The sequence below is a fragment of the Sinocyclocheilus grahami genome, unplaced genomic scaffold (assembly GCF_001515645.1).
Source record: "Sinocyclocheilus grahami isolate Dianchi unplaced genomic scaffold, SAMN03320097.WGS_v1.1 scaffold19.1, whole genome shotgun sequence".
In the NCBI taxonomy this organism is placed as follows: domain Eukaryota; kingdom Metazoa; phylum Chordata; class Actinopteri; order Cypriniformes; family Cyprinidae; genus Sinocyclocheilus; species Sinocyclocheilus grahami.
In genome coordinates this window covers 2,041,090-2,057,602 of record NW_015505198.1, presented here as the reverse complement: position 1 = coordinate 2,057,602, position 16,513 = coordinate 2,041,090, and the positions used below count along the sequence as shown (strand labels likewise).

Here is a 16,513-nt window from a genome sequence, read left to right as displayed (position 1 = left end):
GTTATTATTATTACTATTTACACATATGAATGGATATGTACAACAAATTATATATAATTATTAATTATATATAATTTGTAAATGAAATTCCTGATGGAAATGTTCGTTGACAGACATGGACGTGCAAGTCCTGCAGGTGCAGCACAGCTTATTTATAAATAGCCTATTTACAGACAAACAATAGCCCAGAATGAGTGCAACGGTTAAAGTTTCACATTAAGCATTGCCGTCTCCCTCATAGAAAACCGTTAGCTTAAATAAAACGCTTAATGTGGCTTAGCTATATGGACGAAGACAATCATATAAAAAGCCCAAATTTCGGTATGTTTATTAAAAATATGTACTTAACAAGCAGATGAGCCTAGAATATAAAGGCAACGTGCTGAATTGCAAGCATTTTCTTACTATAGAAAACCATTATAAAGAAAACTTATAATGGACGAACATCAAATCCTGTATACAGATAAAAAAAATATATGTAGGCAACAGGCAAGCAGAATGGTACAGAATAAGAACGCAACACGGTGAATTAAGCGTTCTCCCATAACCGTTATAAAGAAAACGTTTAAAGGGGTCCTATTATGCATTTTCTTTTTCAACTTTAGTTAGTCTGTAATGTTGCTGTTTGAGCATAAAAAAGATCTGCAAAGTTACAAAGCTCAAAGTCCAATTCAAAAGGAGATATTTTATTTAACAGAAATCAATTTTCAAAAACTACAATGAACAACTCTTTTGGACTACAACGCATATTTTCTGGGATTTGTGATGATGACCGACGAATACACCAACACACACTGGCCCAGCTAACCAATCACATAACACACACTGGCCCAGCTAACCAATCACATAACACACACTGGCCCAGCTAACCAATCACATAACACACACTGGCCCAGCTAACCAATCACATAACACACACTGGCCCAGCTAACCAATCACATAACACACACTGGCCCAGCTAACCAATCACAGCACATTTCGTATTTCAGAAGGCGGGCTTTCATTTGATACAGGAACTAATCGAGCCGTTCATGCCAATGAAGGCTAATGAAGGAAGACACACACTCTCACAAAAATAAATTCAGTATACAGTTTATTTAAAATAGGATATACTAAGTAGGCTTACAGGCAAGCAGGTGATTGTGATTGTAATAAAGGCAATTTTATACTTCACTGAACAGAAATGCACTGTTGTGTTTTCTGCTTGGATGTTACAGTTAGCTTTTTATTATTATTTATAATAAGATTTTGTGGCTATGAGTTCAAATGTCATTATGTGCATAATTGTAAATTTTTCTTTTGAACAAAGTGACTGATCCTTATTTAGATAGTACAAATAATAAGTGTTTAATGCTTTTTTTTTCTATTTATTTTATTTTTTTGGCTGGACATTTTTGGGGGGCATAAGGAGAATCTGGGGGGGCATTGCCCCCCCTAGACCCGGCCCTGCTGAAACTTAAAGTAATATCGAAAAGAAAATATTAAAATAAAAGCCCATTCAAAATATGAAAAATATATTATTTAAATATACTGTGATGGTATATAAATAATACTAAATAACAGTTCCAGCCTTAATCTGTTACACATATTTTGACAAGTAATATTAAGTTTAAAACTAATATGGTATCATAAGGCTTAGAATTCATATGAACTTTTTATATACATATATAAAGCTTTTAAAAATGCTTGTTTTCTTTTTAAAGTGTTGGGTTTGAGTATTTTTTTTTTCTTCAGAATTTAATGTTACATTTGCATTATTTAGTAAAGAATCATAATAGAGAGTTGTGTTGAATGTAGTACAGTATACAGTGAATTTTAATAAAACACAAGATTACATTATATAACTCTAACAGTAGGCTATTTAATATCAGTTGTTCTCTGGTTGTCGGTCAGAATGACAGTTCTTGCAACATATGCCTATATATACCCAAGCCAATTTATTATTCTTTCCTTTCTTTCTTAGTGTTTAAAATATTTATTTTGAAACTAATTAATTTCTTAATTAAACAAACAGACTTACTGGGTGAGCAGGGTAGGCTAAGACAGCTGTCATATCATACCCTGCCATGCCCAGCTGATGCAAAGAATAAAATTTATATCTACACAGAAGAAAGCCCTGTCTAGACTCTGCCCCGGTACGAGTTGTGTCGAGCTATTCATTAGCCTGTTTGTTTGATGAAAAAAGATGAAATGTAGTTGCAATAAATGTGTTAAGAATCCATACAACTGCAGCAGTGGAGGACTATTATTCTGCTGCGTGATACTGTGGAAGAACTGATGACGGCACGGTTTGATCGTCAGCTGACCAATCAGCAGAAAGGGGCGTTTAATCCCCGCCCATGTGTATAAATCGAATATTCAAGCTGTTTATACATTTTTCCACCCATGAATGAAAAACGAAAATTTAAGCTGAATTTTCGTTTTTAGGAAAAAAAACGAAAAAGGAGCCGTTTTCTCATTTTTCTACTTTCACTATTAAATAAAAAAACGAATGATCGAATGATACACGGATTAGTGACTCTTCTCATCTTCAATTTCCCTTTCCAGCATTATTTGTTTGAGCTAGTCATCAAAACTCTTGTCCAGCACAACCTCTTCTACATGCTGCACCAGTTTCTGCAGTATCACGTCCTGAGCGACTCCAAACCACTGGTGAGTTTGCAGTTCAGTCTAACTCAATTTCTTAAACTAGAACTTTCATTATGTACATTCTTCTTGTCTGGAAAACTCCACAAAGAACTTCTTGATGTTTCTAGGCCTGTCTGCTGCTGTCTCTGGAGAGCACATATCCACCTGCTCACCAGCTCTCTCTAGACATGCTGAAGGTAAAAAAAAAACAGTTTACACTCACATGCATGTTCAGTGCAGATGATTGAAGCTTCATTTTGCCTGTTGCCGTTCATCTGGAGTGACCCACATGTGTTTGTTGGTGTTTTTCAGAGGCTCTCCACCGCTAATGATGAGATCGTGGAGGTTCTTCTGTCCAAGCAGCAGGTTTTGGGCGCTCTGCGTTTCATTCGAAGCGTCGGCGCCCACGATAACATCTCCGCTCGGAAGTTTCTGGATGCCGCGCGGCAAACAAACAACACCATGTTGTTCTACACCATCTTCCGCTTCTTCGAGCAGAGGAATATGCGGTTGCGTGGTAATCCTGGTTTCAACCAAGGTAAGTGATTTTGAGTTTGTGTTCACGAAATGGGCTGACATGAGCCGAAAACATCAGCACATGAGTGGACTCCCTCTGACATCATCTTCCTGTTTCAGGAGAGCACTGTGAGGAGCATGTGGCCTACTTTAAGCAAGTGTTTGGAGAGAACGCTTTGATGAAACAAGCCACGGCATGAAAGACTACAGTAGCAGCTGGAACGGTGGTTTATCGAGGAGGAAACGGTATTGCGTTGAGCAGAATCAAAACCTTGTGAAGCTCACTTGAGCACTAGAGAGAGTCTAGTGTTACAAGGGACTTAAAAGAGACACTTTCTCATCTTCTATGCATGTTTGCCATAAAGTACAGATGGTTTTAGCAGGATAAAGCAGTAACAGACCAGTGTTTGAATGGAGGATTACTAATCTCGCCGCAATGCAAAAGAGTGCTCAACTAACTGATCTGTACTGTATGCTGATAATGTATATATTTTAAAAAGAAATCTCTAGCTTTTACAGTGTGTATATAATAAATATTATATGTAACATGCTTTGTGAGATTCTTTACAGAAAAGAAATGAATGAATGGGCCAAGCACTGGAACAAGTCAAGGTGATTGTTTTCGGTTTATCATTTTTGGCGTGATGATAATCTACGGAAATGATTCAATCCTTCCACCCACAGATGTCTGGGATTGGTAATTATTCTTATCTGTGCTAGCTGTAAGTTATGGGTCATTCTAAAATTTAGAGTGCATTTCATGTCCATTGATGATAATTATGTTTTTTTTTCGAACAATTTTCTATTTTATCCGTTATGAGAATACATACTCATTTTGTGCAACCTGTTTTTCGGTTTGCTTGAAATTGCCTTTATGGCCCTTAAATTACAGTTGTTGTTTTTTTTTTTTTATTAGTTCAGCTTAATGAATAAAACATTAAAGTCAAGATTATTTATTTCTACAATCTAAATGCCTTAAGCAGATTGAGTTTAAATTTCATTTTCTTTCAAATAAGAACATATGTGACCCTGGACCACAAAACCAGTCTTAAGATATTTTTTTTTCTGAAATTGAGATTTATGCATCATCTGAAAACTGAATAAATAAGCTTTAATTTATTTATAGGACAATATTTGGCTGAGATACAACTGTTTGAATATATGAAATCTGAGGGTGCAAAAAAAAAGATATATTTATGGAAGAAAATTTACAAAATATCTTCATGGAACATGATCTTTACTTAATATCCTAATGATTTTTAGCATAAAAGAAAAATGGATAATTTTGACCCATACAATGTATTTTTGGCTATTGCTACAAATATACCTGTGCAACTTAAGACTGGTTTTGTGCTCCAGGGTCACATATTTAATTTCTCTCATGTCCACAAAAATTCTGTCAACTATGTTACTAACCAAACGCCCCCTTGAAAACTAAAAATTGGTTCATCATAAAACGATGTGACCAGCATCATGTGATATCACCCCCTTCTGCAGCAGACATTTTGAACACATTATGGAAAACTTTATCTTCATTTTTTCTGTATTTGATCTCCAATGACTTGACGAGTATATGGATTGAGTGTTGGGTATATTGTTATGGCTAATATTTTAATCATTTTCATTCAAATAAATATTAAAATCGAGGTCAACCTGATTAATAATTTTGTCAAAATGGTGAAATTGTCAACCGTATTACCCATCACCTCATACAGTTTGTCCGTAACATAGTTGACAAACTCAACAAAACATCCTTTTCTTTATAATATCAAAATTCTCAAGCTTGGCAACTAGCAGATAAGTTACACTGGTGAAATATATCTACTGAAACTAACAGTTATTTTACTGAGAAAGCATATCGTTTCTATTTTTTTCCTGATGAGAAATGTATCCTAAATTACAGAATGTACTTTGTCTAAACAGACTTTTAGACTTATATTGGTGAACAGAAATGACAACAAATATATTTTTATCTTGCTGTTTGCAAAAGAAAAAAAATCCACAATATCATTTATATCCACAGCCTGTGTATTAGAAACACTTAACTAGTTTTAGTAATTTAATGCCAAGGTAAGAAAGCACCAAGTATAGTGTAATAAATGTACACTAATAAAAAAAAAAAAATTAAACCATAAATTTTGCTAGATGTTTATAACTCTGGAAATGCCTTGTCATAGTCTTTAAACATAAAAGTCCTTTATGGAATTGGCACATCACAAGACTTAATTTTCACATTTCAACACAATTTAATAACACTGCAATGTAACAAAGTATCCATACAAATTTAAACCACATTTTAAACCTAAAAATCCTAAGACATTCACAGGTGTGTAATACAGTAGATCTCAGGAGGATTTTGCTACATGAAGTATATTTACATACTAAATGTGGTCTGTGCAGTATCTCACAGTGAAGTAGAACAGGTTTCACAGTCAAACTTACATTTTAAAACTTCTTTCTGGATATATGCGGCATTTTTTGGTAGATGTGGCCACTTAATTCAATATTAATGGGATCCTGTAGAGTTAAAATATCATAATGGCCTGCTTTCCCCCCCTGAAATTCAGAAGTAGATTGTGTGATAAGTGCACACTTGGGTGAATGTGTCACAGGGGCCAGAAAACAAGCAGTCTGATTTGTTAACTCAGCCATTTAAAGCAGAATGAGAAAGTATTAGGACACCCTTTTAACATCAAAAAGCCTTTTAGCCCAACAGTGTTTCTTTCAATTTATATAACCGTTGTTAAATTATTAAAACCAAATGTGGACGCGCACTTGAAAAATGAATTAGTGGATCCATTAAGTGCAGTCCAGGGTTAAAGGTCAGTGTTTGTATGACTGCAGGTAGCTTTTATATACATTTACATTGTGTTTGTGAATTTTATGTGTCGTGGACATAATGCCATATATGTTCACAGTGCACGTTGTTATATTTACAAACATTTCTGTTGTTACTCGGGCAGTTATTACGGTACAGATGAGAGATTTTCACACGGTGCTTGAATATTTGAATAGAGTATTCTTTACATTCCTAATGCACATTCTTTGCAATGTTGTGCATAAATCACTGGTGCAAATTATTCCGAATGAAAACAGTTTTAGTGATCTTTTATCAAAATTAGATAACTTGCTTTGCCTCAGCCGATACGGTAGTTTTCCTTTAAAGTCATCAAGAGCTCTTTAATATCTTATTTCATTCGGAATTGCACTACCGTTCACAAGTTTGGGGTCGGTAAGATTATTTTAGTGTTTTCAAATTATGCTCACCAAGGGTGCATTTACTTGATCAACAATGCAATAAAACAGTAATTTTACTGCAATTGAAACCCCAAACGTTTTGAACGCTGTATATCGCGGAAGTAAAATGGGGGTTGCGACTCGAGTGGCGTTTCATGTTGACTTTTCCAAGCGACTATTTTCACAGACAAGAAGTTATTAAAAAAAATAAATAAATTAAAAAAACGGATCATGTGATTGTCACATGCTGCACTTGTCCAATCCATCTTATTTGGCTTGTAAACTCAGGGTTTACAAATACTGTACTACCCAAGGTTAATTACTAAATCAGTCTAACTATATGAAGTATTAACAGCTCAATTAAGTTTTGGTTCAATAAATTAAGCTACATCAGACGACAACATTCATCAAAAGCATCAACTATTACCCATATTATACAGAAATACTGAAATGTGCTCTAGCTTGACATTCAACACATTACTAACACAGCTTCATGTCTCACAACCGCACCTCCTTTAAGAACGAGTTAATTGCGGCAGTCGCCTTCAAGCATATCCAGACCTGACGTCCTCACTGTTCTTTAACTAGCTGCAATACTAACACGTGCCCTGTGACTCCCAGAAGTTCAAGCAGTGTTATTCATACATATGTTGATCTAACATACGTGAGACTGCATGGCTGTGCTGAGGCCCAGGTAGTGTAGGTTCTCCGTCGCAGGGAGGAAAGGAACGTCGGTGGTGGACGAGGGCAGGAAGTTGTGCTGGTAGTCCGGGTTATCGAGGTTGGCGCATGGGGAGCGTGGTAGAGTAGCGCAGGAGGTGTTTAGGTACTCCGGCCCATCAGGTTTACAGCTGTACGTGTCTATATATCCATTTTCTGTCTGTCCACGGGCCGGACCCTCGTAGTTTGGGTTTATCGTATTGCTTGTTGTGGTCACATCCTGGTTAATGTACTCTGTGGGAAAGAGAAGATAAAATGTGCTTATGAAACAGTAATATTAATTGCATGTGAGCACCAGAACATGATATGTTTATCTTTTTTTTATTCTCATATTTGTTGTAATTTTTTTGGGATTATTTTTTCAAATTTAGGTTGCCCTTTTAAAAACTGGCCAGAGACAACAGATAATATAAATCAAATCAATGTCAGAGTAATAAATCAATATAATAAAAAAGTAATAAAACAAATAGATCATTTTGATTAAATAAATAAATCCCATTTGTTGCTGTTTTTTCAACAAAAACTGAATATTATACTATTATGCACAATATACTACATCATTATAAAAAGTAAAAAAACAAAAATAAATGTAAATATTAGTTAGTAGAACTAACTTGCATAGGTTGCAGTAATAAAATTACTAAAACTGAAAAATATATTAAAACTACATAGACGATGAATGATGCATTTATTTTATAGACATAAAAAAAGGCAGACACAACAAAATTATTAACAAAAAAAAAACTAAACAAAAAAAAATATATATACATATATGAAATACAGAATATAAATAAATACCCTGAACCATTAAATTCATGGTAATACCTGGCAGCATGAGGTCTTTAAGTGTGGGGTCTGTAATGTAGCGTAACATCACACCATTCGTGTAGTTGTCCTTAAAAAAAAAATACACAAAAGACCAATGAATCATGTCTGATGAAGTGTACTTGACTAATAGCGTTATAAATGATAATGCTCCATAGAAGGAGATACTGACTGCTGCATTGTGATACTGAGGCGTTGGTGGTGGTTGTGATTGGTTGAAGAATTGTTTGTTGGGCAGCAGGTATTCCTCCGCATCTACCACACCATCCATATCTTCTGTACTGATCCACGACATGCAGAACTTCGAATCCGTCGGGCTGGGCTGGTACATGTGATCATCTCCCTGTGTATAATGCCAAATTAAAAACTCTCATTGGTGTAATTCATTTTTGATGTGTATATAAACTTCTACAATTAAATTAAATAAACATTTTTTTTTAACAAATTATAAGCAGAAGATCTACAAATAGCATGAATACATTACCTTTGAATATAATTTTCTTGCATTTTAGTTTTTTTTATTTTGTGCCTTCATCAGCACCACATTGAATCACAAAAACAATGTCAGTTCAAGGTGTTTTTTTTTCATTCCTAAAAGGAAAGCACAGGTATTTTTTGTGAACTACCTGAATGACAAGGTAGCGAGATGGATCTCGGGCCATTTTTGAAAACTCTGCCACAAGTTCGTAAAAGTGAGGTCTGCTGTCAGCATCAATCATCCAGCCTAGATGTAGATATAAATTAATGTCCAGTCATTTCTGCTGTTATGTATTATGGCTATTATGTTGCATACAAATCTTTATAGTTATAGTTATTAATAGTCTTTGTTTTTTTTCTTGTTCATCCGAAATATTTGTGTAATGCATAATTTGTAATGCTGTATTTTCTGTAACCTGAATACTTTTATTTATACCTACACTCTTAAAAATAAAGGTGCTTCAAAAGGTTCTTCAAGCGATGCCATAGAAGAACCATTTTTGGTTCCACAAAGAACGATTCAGTCAAAGGTTCTTTAAAGAACCATCTCTTTCTTACCTTTTTATAATCTGAAGAACCTTCTTTTGCCACAAAGAACCTTTTGTGAAACAGAAAGGTTCTTCAGATGTTAAAGGTTCTTTATGGAACCATTTAGACAAAAAGGTTCTTCTATGGCATCGTGAAGCACCTTTATTTTTAAGAGTGTGCCGTTACAAGCCCATTGAATGATGATTTTCTGTTCTATTCTGCTCTTGAATGCAACCTTAGCACTCACATTTGACCATGATCATATAGACATCTATAGTGCAGATGGACGGCTGTGGCAAACGCTCTCCCTTCTCCAGAATATCTGCAATCTCTCTGGCTGGGATTCCATCGTACGGTTTGGATCCAAATGTCATCAGCTCCCACACAGTGACCCCTGAAGAGGTAATTAATTAAATCACACTTTACAATAAGTTTTAATTTGTTATTGCAAGAAATATCATGAACTATCATTAAATTTGACAGCATTTATTAGTCTGTGTTAATGCTGATTTACTAAGACCATCCAAGATGTACAGAATATGAGTTTGTTTCTTCATCAGGAACAGATTTGGAGAAATGTAGCATTATATCACTTGCTCACCAATGGATCCTCTGCGGTGAATGGGTGCCGTCAGAATGAGAGTCCAAACAGCTGATAAAAACATCACAATAATCCACAAGTAATCCACACCACTCCAGTCCTCAATTAATGTCTTCTGAAGTGAAAAGCTGTGTGTTTGTTAGAAACAAATCCATCATTAAGACGTTTTTAACTTCAAACCGTTGCTTCCAGCTAAAATATGAGTCCTCGATTGATAATATTGCTTTCTCCAGTGAAAAAGTCATTTTGCCTGAATCAGGTGAGCATTATGCACAGATCAAGCACTGTTAACAAATGAAAACAGTATATTATGAGAGAACAACAGAGGATAGACTTTTTCATTGCAGAAAGTGTTGTTATGGAGTATGCACTGGTATTAAAAACAAAGGTAAAAAAATGTAATGATGGACTTATTTCTTACAAACATGCAGCTTTTCACTTCACAAGTCATTCATTGATGGACTGGATCGGTGTGGATTATTGTGATGTTTTTATCAGCTGTTTAGACTCTCATTCTGACGGCACCCATTCACTGCAGAGGATCCATTGGTGAGCATGTCTTAAAGCAAATTGAAATTTTTGAATGAACTATTCCTTTAATTTACACTCTTCTATGCTAATGTGCCTGTGATGTAATAATAAATGCAGTTTTCATTATATAATAATATGTAGTGATGAGCACTGACCGTAACTCCAAACATCACTTTGATGAGTGTAAGTCCAGTGACTAATCGACTCTAGTGCCATCCACTTTATAGGCACCTAAGAATTTAGCAAAGGCAAATAAGTCAATTTTCCTGTAAATATCAACAAATATGTACATATGCTAATGCATTTCCATTTATTTCTTTTACACTTAATGATTTTGAATCAGTGGACTGATGCGTGACCTACTTTCCCTCCGTCAGCGTGGTATTCCTTCTCATCTGCACCCAGGAGTCTGGCCAGGCCAAAGTCGGTGATCTTCACATGGTTAGGAGTCTTCACCAGCACATTCCTGGCCGCTAAATCACGATGAACCAGGTGACGCTCCTCCAAGTAGTTCATCCCCTGTTGAGAAGGGTCAGAATGTTTTTGCATTCCAAGAACGTGCATAGACGTGCATCCAATCAGAATTGCTATTTTGTTGTTTTGCAGAAGAAATGCAGTGAATTTATTTATGAGAATGTTGTGGAAGCAGGAGCAGGAGTTTATTTATTTATACATAATATTTAACACATAAATATTTATTTATGTGCTTATTTATAAGTACATGGTTTATGCAAGATTTATACACTACTGTTGAAAATTTTGAGGCCACTAAGATTTTTTTAAAGGAATTAATGCTTTTTATTCAGCAAGGATGCATCAAAATGATGAGAAATGACAGTAAAGACATTTATAATGTTACAAAAGTTTTCTATTTCAAATAAATGTTTTTTGGGCACAACTGATTTCAACATTGATAGTAAGAAGTAATGTTTCTAGAGCAGTAAATCAGTATATTTCTGAAGGATCATGTGACACTGAAGACTGGAGTAATGATGCTGAAACTTCAGCTGTGTATCACAGGAAAAAAATCCTATTTAAATTATATTCAAATAGAAAACCGTTATTTTAAATTGTAATAATATTTTACAGTTTTACTGTTTTTATTGTATTTTTTGATCAAATAAATGGTGAGTAAAAGAGAACTACACCTTTAAAGAGCAATCAGATTAATGCATCTTGGAATTAATATTTGGAGTTACTTTCAAAAAAGTAATTTCAATTCCACACAAATATGTTTCTGGTTAAAATGAATTTGTTGTGTGAAAAATTGCAGTTATATATATATATATATATATATATATATATATTTCTGGATATCAAGGGTTAAGCGGAGGACATTGAACTCACTTTGGCGATCTGCACACACCAGTTTAACAGAGTCTGTGAGCCGATATTGTCTTTATTCTCTCGAACATAATCCAGCAGGCAGCCGAAAGCCATGATCTGAGTTATGAGTTGGACATTGGACGTGAGGCATATTCCCAACAGACGACACACGTGAGGGTGATCCACACCAGCCATCACATAGGCCTCCTGAAACACCAAAATACAAGTTTTAAATGCAGGACAATTGTTAATCATTAGTACAAATGACATGATACCCACATCTAAGATCTCTTTGTTGGCTTTGGGAGATGCGACCTCTCTCAAAACTTTGATAGCAACAGGAATTTTCACATCCTCACCCTCTGGGATCCACAAACCCTAGAAGAAAAGGAAGGAAAAGTAATATTTTGGACATTTTTCTTAGAACTTTCATGTTGACTGAGAAATTTGAAGTTCGCAACTTCTGTAATGTGACACATTTCCAGGTAAAACAGTAAAGTCGTTTCAGAGGTGGAGCTATTTTATATATATTTTTTAATTAAAGATTACTTTTTTGCTTTGAAACATGGAGTTTGTTTTCATTTTGAAGTATAAAAAAGATAATAGGAATTGTTACAATTGTAAGTGTTTAGTATTTATATACTATTATAGCATTTATTCATATTTTGAATTGGCTTCTATTTTTTTCACTTTATATTTATATTTTAATTTGAGTCATTGTTTTATGTGCTTTGTCATTTTTATTAGTTTTTAAAAATATATATTTCTGTTTAGCTTATATATATATTTTTTTTTTTTTTTTTTTCGCTTTTCACCTAATATAACATCTAATGTGATTTTATATCTAGCTAATTTTAACCTTTATTTCTCAATTGCAGTAACAGGACAGTTTTTCCGTACTGATGAACCAATCATATTAATACCAGAAATGTGTGTTAGCAGAGTGAGTATGGTCCATCTTGATGTTCTGTTGACACTTAATGTCTTGGCTACAAATCTACAAAGCTTTATCAGCCCTGCTAAATGACTGTAGTGTGCTTTGTATTCATAAATGTACCTTAAAGACTGTACCAAATGCTCCAGACCCAAGGACTTTTATTTTCTTCAGTTCTGTTTCCTTTAGAATGCGAAGGAGAGCCTGGTTGGGCGCTTCACCACTGGGAGTCAGCGGTTCAACCAGCTGCATAATGATGGAAATATAGTTGTATATGGGGTTCATACATGATGTTTGACTTGTAATACATTTTTGTGGCTTACCTCTCTTTCCTGAAGCAGGCGGCGTAAGGTCCTCTTTCGTCGAATGTGTCTTCGGCGGAAGATGATGAAGATGAAAAGGAGGAGGACCATACTGAGCAGCATGCCTCCAACAATGCCAGCCGCCACTACAGGCATGTGAGAGCTAGAGAGAGGATATCAAGTCATTTACTTTCATAAAAAAAAAAAAGCATTTAATATGAATCCCCTGAGCTTCAAGTCAGCAAATCAAACAGCATTAACTTCCATATTGTAATATATTTCTGAGTGAAACAGGATATTCAACAAGTAAACTTTAATTCAGAAAAAACACATTTGAGATCATATTTGTGACCCTGGACCACAAAACCAGTCATAAGGGTCAATTTTTCGAAATTGAGATTTATACATCTTTGTTATGACAGGACACTATTTGGCCGAGATACAACCATTTGAAGATCTGGAATCTGAGGGTGCAAAAAATCTAAATATTGAGAAAATCGGCTTTAAAGCTGTCCAAATGAAGTTCTTAGCAATGCATATTACTAATCAAAAATTAAGTTTTGATATATTTATGGTAGAAGATCTTCATGGAACATGATCTTTACTTAATATCCTTATGATTTTTGGCATACAATGTATTTTTGGCTATTGCTAATATATATGTATATATAGTATGCAAATATAATAGTATTTTTGGCTATTGCAAATACACCCATGCTACTTAAGACTTAAGGTTCAGGGTCACATTTTTCATTAATTCTTGAATTACATGGATGCTAATGACTTTTATATGACTTCTGTTGTTAATGAAGTAGGAATAGGAATAATAACACATAAACTACTGTACCCTTTTGGTTCACAACCTTCCAGTCCTGGTCCGCTGCACCTATAATAATAAAAACATTTTAAAGTTAGTGGTGGTGTTGACATGCGCTGTAAAACTTTATTTTGTGACCCCATAATTTTGCATTTCTGCTTGTTTAAACCAACTGGATTCGGTTAACCATAAACCTATATATAAATATCAATAAAGATATTTTATACAATTTAAATAATAATATTAAATTATTTATTAAATATATTTTTATTATTATTATTTTACTTTAATGATTATCACCTAAGAAGGTTTCTTACCCTTGCGTGCAATTAGCATGGCATGGCTGACACTGTCCATTTTTGTCTGGGTATGTCCAGACAAGCCTGTTATTAAGGCCTTGCACACCTTGGGCACACTGTGCCACACAGTGCGTCCCATCTTTGAAGTGAGCACACTCAGTACACTGATCAGCTCCCTAGAAAGAGATGCAGCGAAAACAACATTCACACTGGAACCACTTACACATTACCATTATTACTGCAATTTACACACCGGTTTGGACATTTTCTGATAAAAAAATGGTTGTCCCTGAGTGTTGCTCAAAATAGACTGCCAGACTAAAATCACAAGTCTAATGTATTAGAAAAGTAATAGCACACCTCTTTTCAACAAGCTGTGTGATTTTAGGTGTCATTAATGATTTTCACCATCGAGTTTAATACTGTAGGCTTAGGGGTTTGTTCAGATCCCTAGTTTGAGCAAGTGTGAGCAAGCATCACTAATAATGCAGTTTATATGGGAAACATTGACATGGTGTGACATACCGGCCCATGGCAGCTTGGCATCCCATTCAGGATCTTGCATTCAGGGTCACATTCCAAACACACATTCTCTGACATGTACTCACGGGGGTCTCTGTAGAAACATGTAGAGTACAACAGCCAACAGAGGTGAAAAACATTTCCAAAGTAAAAAGAAAATTGATGTCAGCTCCAATAGCCTTGTGGGCAGCGCACTGACATACATCGACTCAAGGACCTTTCCTGATCCTGCTCCCCCTATCTCTCTCCCACTTTGCTTCCTGTCAGTTCTGATTATTCCTATGGTAAAAATGGCAAAATTCCAAAAGTTTTGGCGAAAATTCCCCCCAAAAATTTGATTTTTAACAATAACTTACAAACCATTGAAGGCAGACTACTGTGAGCTACGAGTTTGTTAATTAAGGGTAAATGCTTTTGCTGATGATGTCATCGACACTGCCTCACTATCTTGTCAAAATACTTAAATATCATTAAATATTATTCACCGTGTAGCTGGTTGTTTTGGTTCATGGCTTATAAGGCTTTAAAGGGATAGTTCACAAAAAACTAATTCTGTCATTAATCCGAGAGTTTTCTGAAACTGCAAAGACAGCAATGCAACTGAAATGTTCAAGGCCCTGAAAGGTAGTAAGGACATCATTAAAATAGTCCGTGTGACATTAGTGGTTCAACCGTAATTTTATGAAGCTACGAGAATACGTTTTGTGCACAAAGTTCCCCTGCTGTCTATGCTGGGTAAGAAAGCTCTCGGATTTCATCAAAAAATATCTTAATTTGTGTTCCGAAGATGAACGAAGGTCTTACGGGTTTGAAACGACATGAGGGTGAGTAATTAATGACAGAATTTTCATTTTTGGATGAACTATCCCTTTAACAATGTCTTTTTTTTAAATCCCTATGGGAAAAATGAATGGGAAAATACCAATGGGCTGCTCTAATGCACTCTTTTAAGAGAAGTAGCCGCATGTAAACCCATGCATCTGATAATATCTGAAAGATGCATATTAAATGCATTACTTTAACCATTAATAGACTTTGTTATTCTTTATTCAGTATCATTTGTCAATGTTGCACTAGAAAATGAGCAGCAAATAACCTTCTTCAGTGGACTCTCTGTTGGACACTCACCCAACCAGCAAGTTGCAGTGGCTGACACAGCGCCCCCTACGGCTGACATGCTGGCAGGAGATGCACATGGACGGCCCTGGACCCCAGCAGCCTTCCTCTCCACACATACTATCACAGGTACTGTTCTGCTGCTCTGAAGAGCACACGAGAGCTTTTGTTTGATTATACGAACTCTGTGACCTCACATTATCGAAATTGCTGGCCAACTAATACGTTGCGTATAGATAAAAATATTTGAATCCAGTCCCATACCACAGCTGTGCATTGCTGCATTGTTTCCAGTTCGTATGCGCTGGTTCACTGATCTGAACAGCTTCGGCCAGTAGCTGCCTTCAACGTAACAGAGGCGGGGGTTGTTCTTGATCACCACGTCGCCATCACTGATCTCCTTCAGTGAACGGAGGCCGAGATGATCCAGGTGTGGTATGTTCAAAGCTGCAAAACTGACGGTGCCACTGCATTTATAAGAAAGGTAAAGACAGAAACACTGTTTAAAGGTGAAAAGTATATTTTTTCCATGATAAAAACAGGTTTAATATGCAAAGGAAACTAGTTATTTCTAAGTTGACATGATGAAACTCACTGTTGTTTAGTTCTTCCTCTGATAATCTCCAGGTTTTCAAAGGGACTGAGGGAATTGAGGTGTTCAGACCAGTTTTGGATTACCAGAAACCCTGAGAAAAAAAATAGCACTGCTAAATAAGGCTTTAGTCAAAGACATATGCCATTCATATGCTAAGATGGTGTATTAAATAATGTATAGAACTAAAATTATATATATATATATTAGTGCTGTCAAGCAATTAATCCCATGCAAAATAAGTTTTTGTTTACATATGTGTATACTGTGTGTATTTATTATGTATATATAAATACAAACATGCATGTATATATTTAAGAAAAATTTTGTTTATATATTAAATATATTTTTATATAATATAAAATATAAATATATAAATGTATATACATGTAAATATTTTCAAAATATATACTGTATGTGTATATTTATATATACATAATAAGTATACACACATATATTATGTAAACAAAAACTTTTATTTCCGTTTCGTTTTTTTATTATCGTTTGACAGCACGTAATAGGTATAAATATATATATATATA

General features: G+C 35.0%; 2 protein-coding genes across 6 annotated transcripts in view; one reads left to right on the top strand and one right to left on the bottom strand.

Annotated features, from left to right (window-relative positions):
- LOC107554821 (regulator of MON1-CCZ1) overlaps positions 1–3,750 on the top strand; it is a 14,444-nt gene extending 10,694 nt beyond the window's left edge. For both annotated transcript variants that reach the window (XM_016237455.1, XM_016237461.1), the window contains 4 exons: positions 2,548–2,652; positions 2,757–2,825; positions 2,941–3,166; positions 3,265–3,750. In XM_016237455.1, the coding sequence (XP_016092941.1) occupies positions 2,548–2,652; positions 2,757–2,825; positions 2,941–3,166; positions 3,265–3,344 (480 nt within the window). In that variant the 3' untranslated portion in view covers positions 3,345–3,750. The remainder of the gene's footprint in view (positions 1–2,547; positions 2,653–2,756; positions 2,826–2,940; positions 3,167–3,264) is intronic.
- Positions 3,751–5,696: 1,946 nt separating this feature from the next.
- The window catches only part of LOC107554803 (epidermal growth factor receptor-like), a 14,594-nt gene continuing 3,777 nt past the window's right edge, over positions 5,697–16,513 (bottom strand). Inside the window, exons 10-26 of one of the 4 annotated variants that reach the window (XM_016237421.1) lie at positions 15,975–16,065; positions 15,644–15,846; positions 15,392–15,524; positions 14,267–14,357; positions 13,760–13,917; positions 13,473–13,511; positions 12,647–12,788; positions 12,447–12,569; positions 11,669–11,767; positions 11,411–11,596; positions 10,427–10,582; positions 10,219–10,294; positions 9,179–9,325; positions 8,553–8,650; positions 8,099–8,269; positions 7,927–7,996; positions 5,697–7,335 (exon numbers count right to left, since the gene is read on the bottom strand). In XM_016237421.1, the coding sequence (XP_016092907.1) occupies positions 7,037–7,335; positions 7,927–7,996; positions 8,099–8,269; positions 8,553–8,650; positions 9,179–9,325; positions 10,219–10,294; positions 10,427–10,582; positions 11,411–11,596; positions 11,669–11,767; positions 12,447–12,569; positions 12,647–12,788; positions 13,473–13,511; positions 13,760–13,917; positions 14,267–14,357; positions 15,392–15,524; positions 15,644–15,846; positions 15,975–16,065 (2,282 nt within the window). In that variant the 3' untranslated portion in view covers positions 5,697–7,036. The other 3 variants (XM_016237428.1, XM_016237436.1, XM_016237445.1) reach the window with 3 other exon arrangements.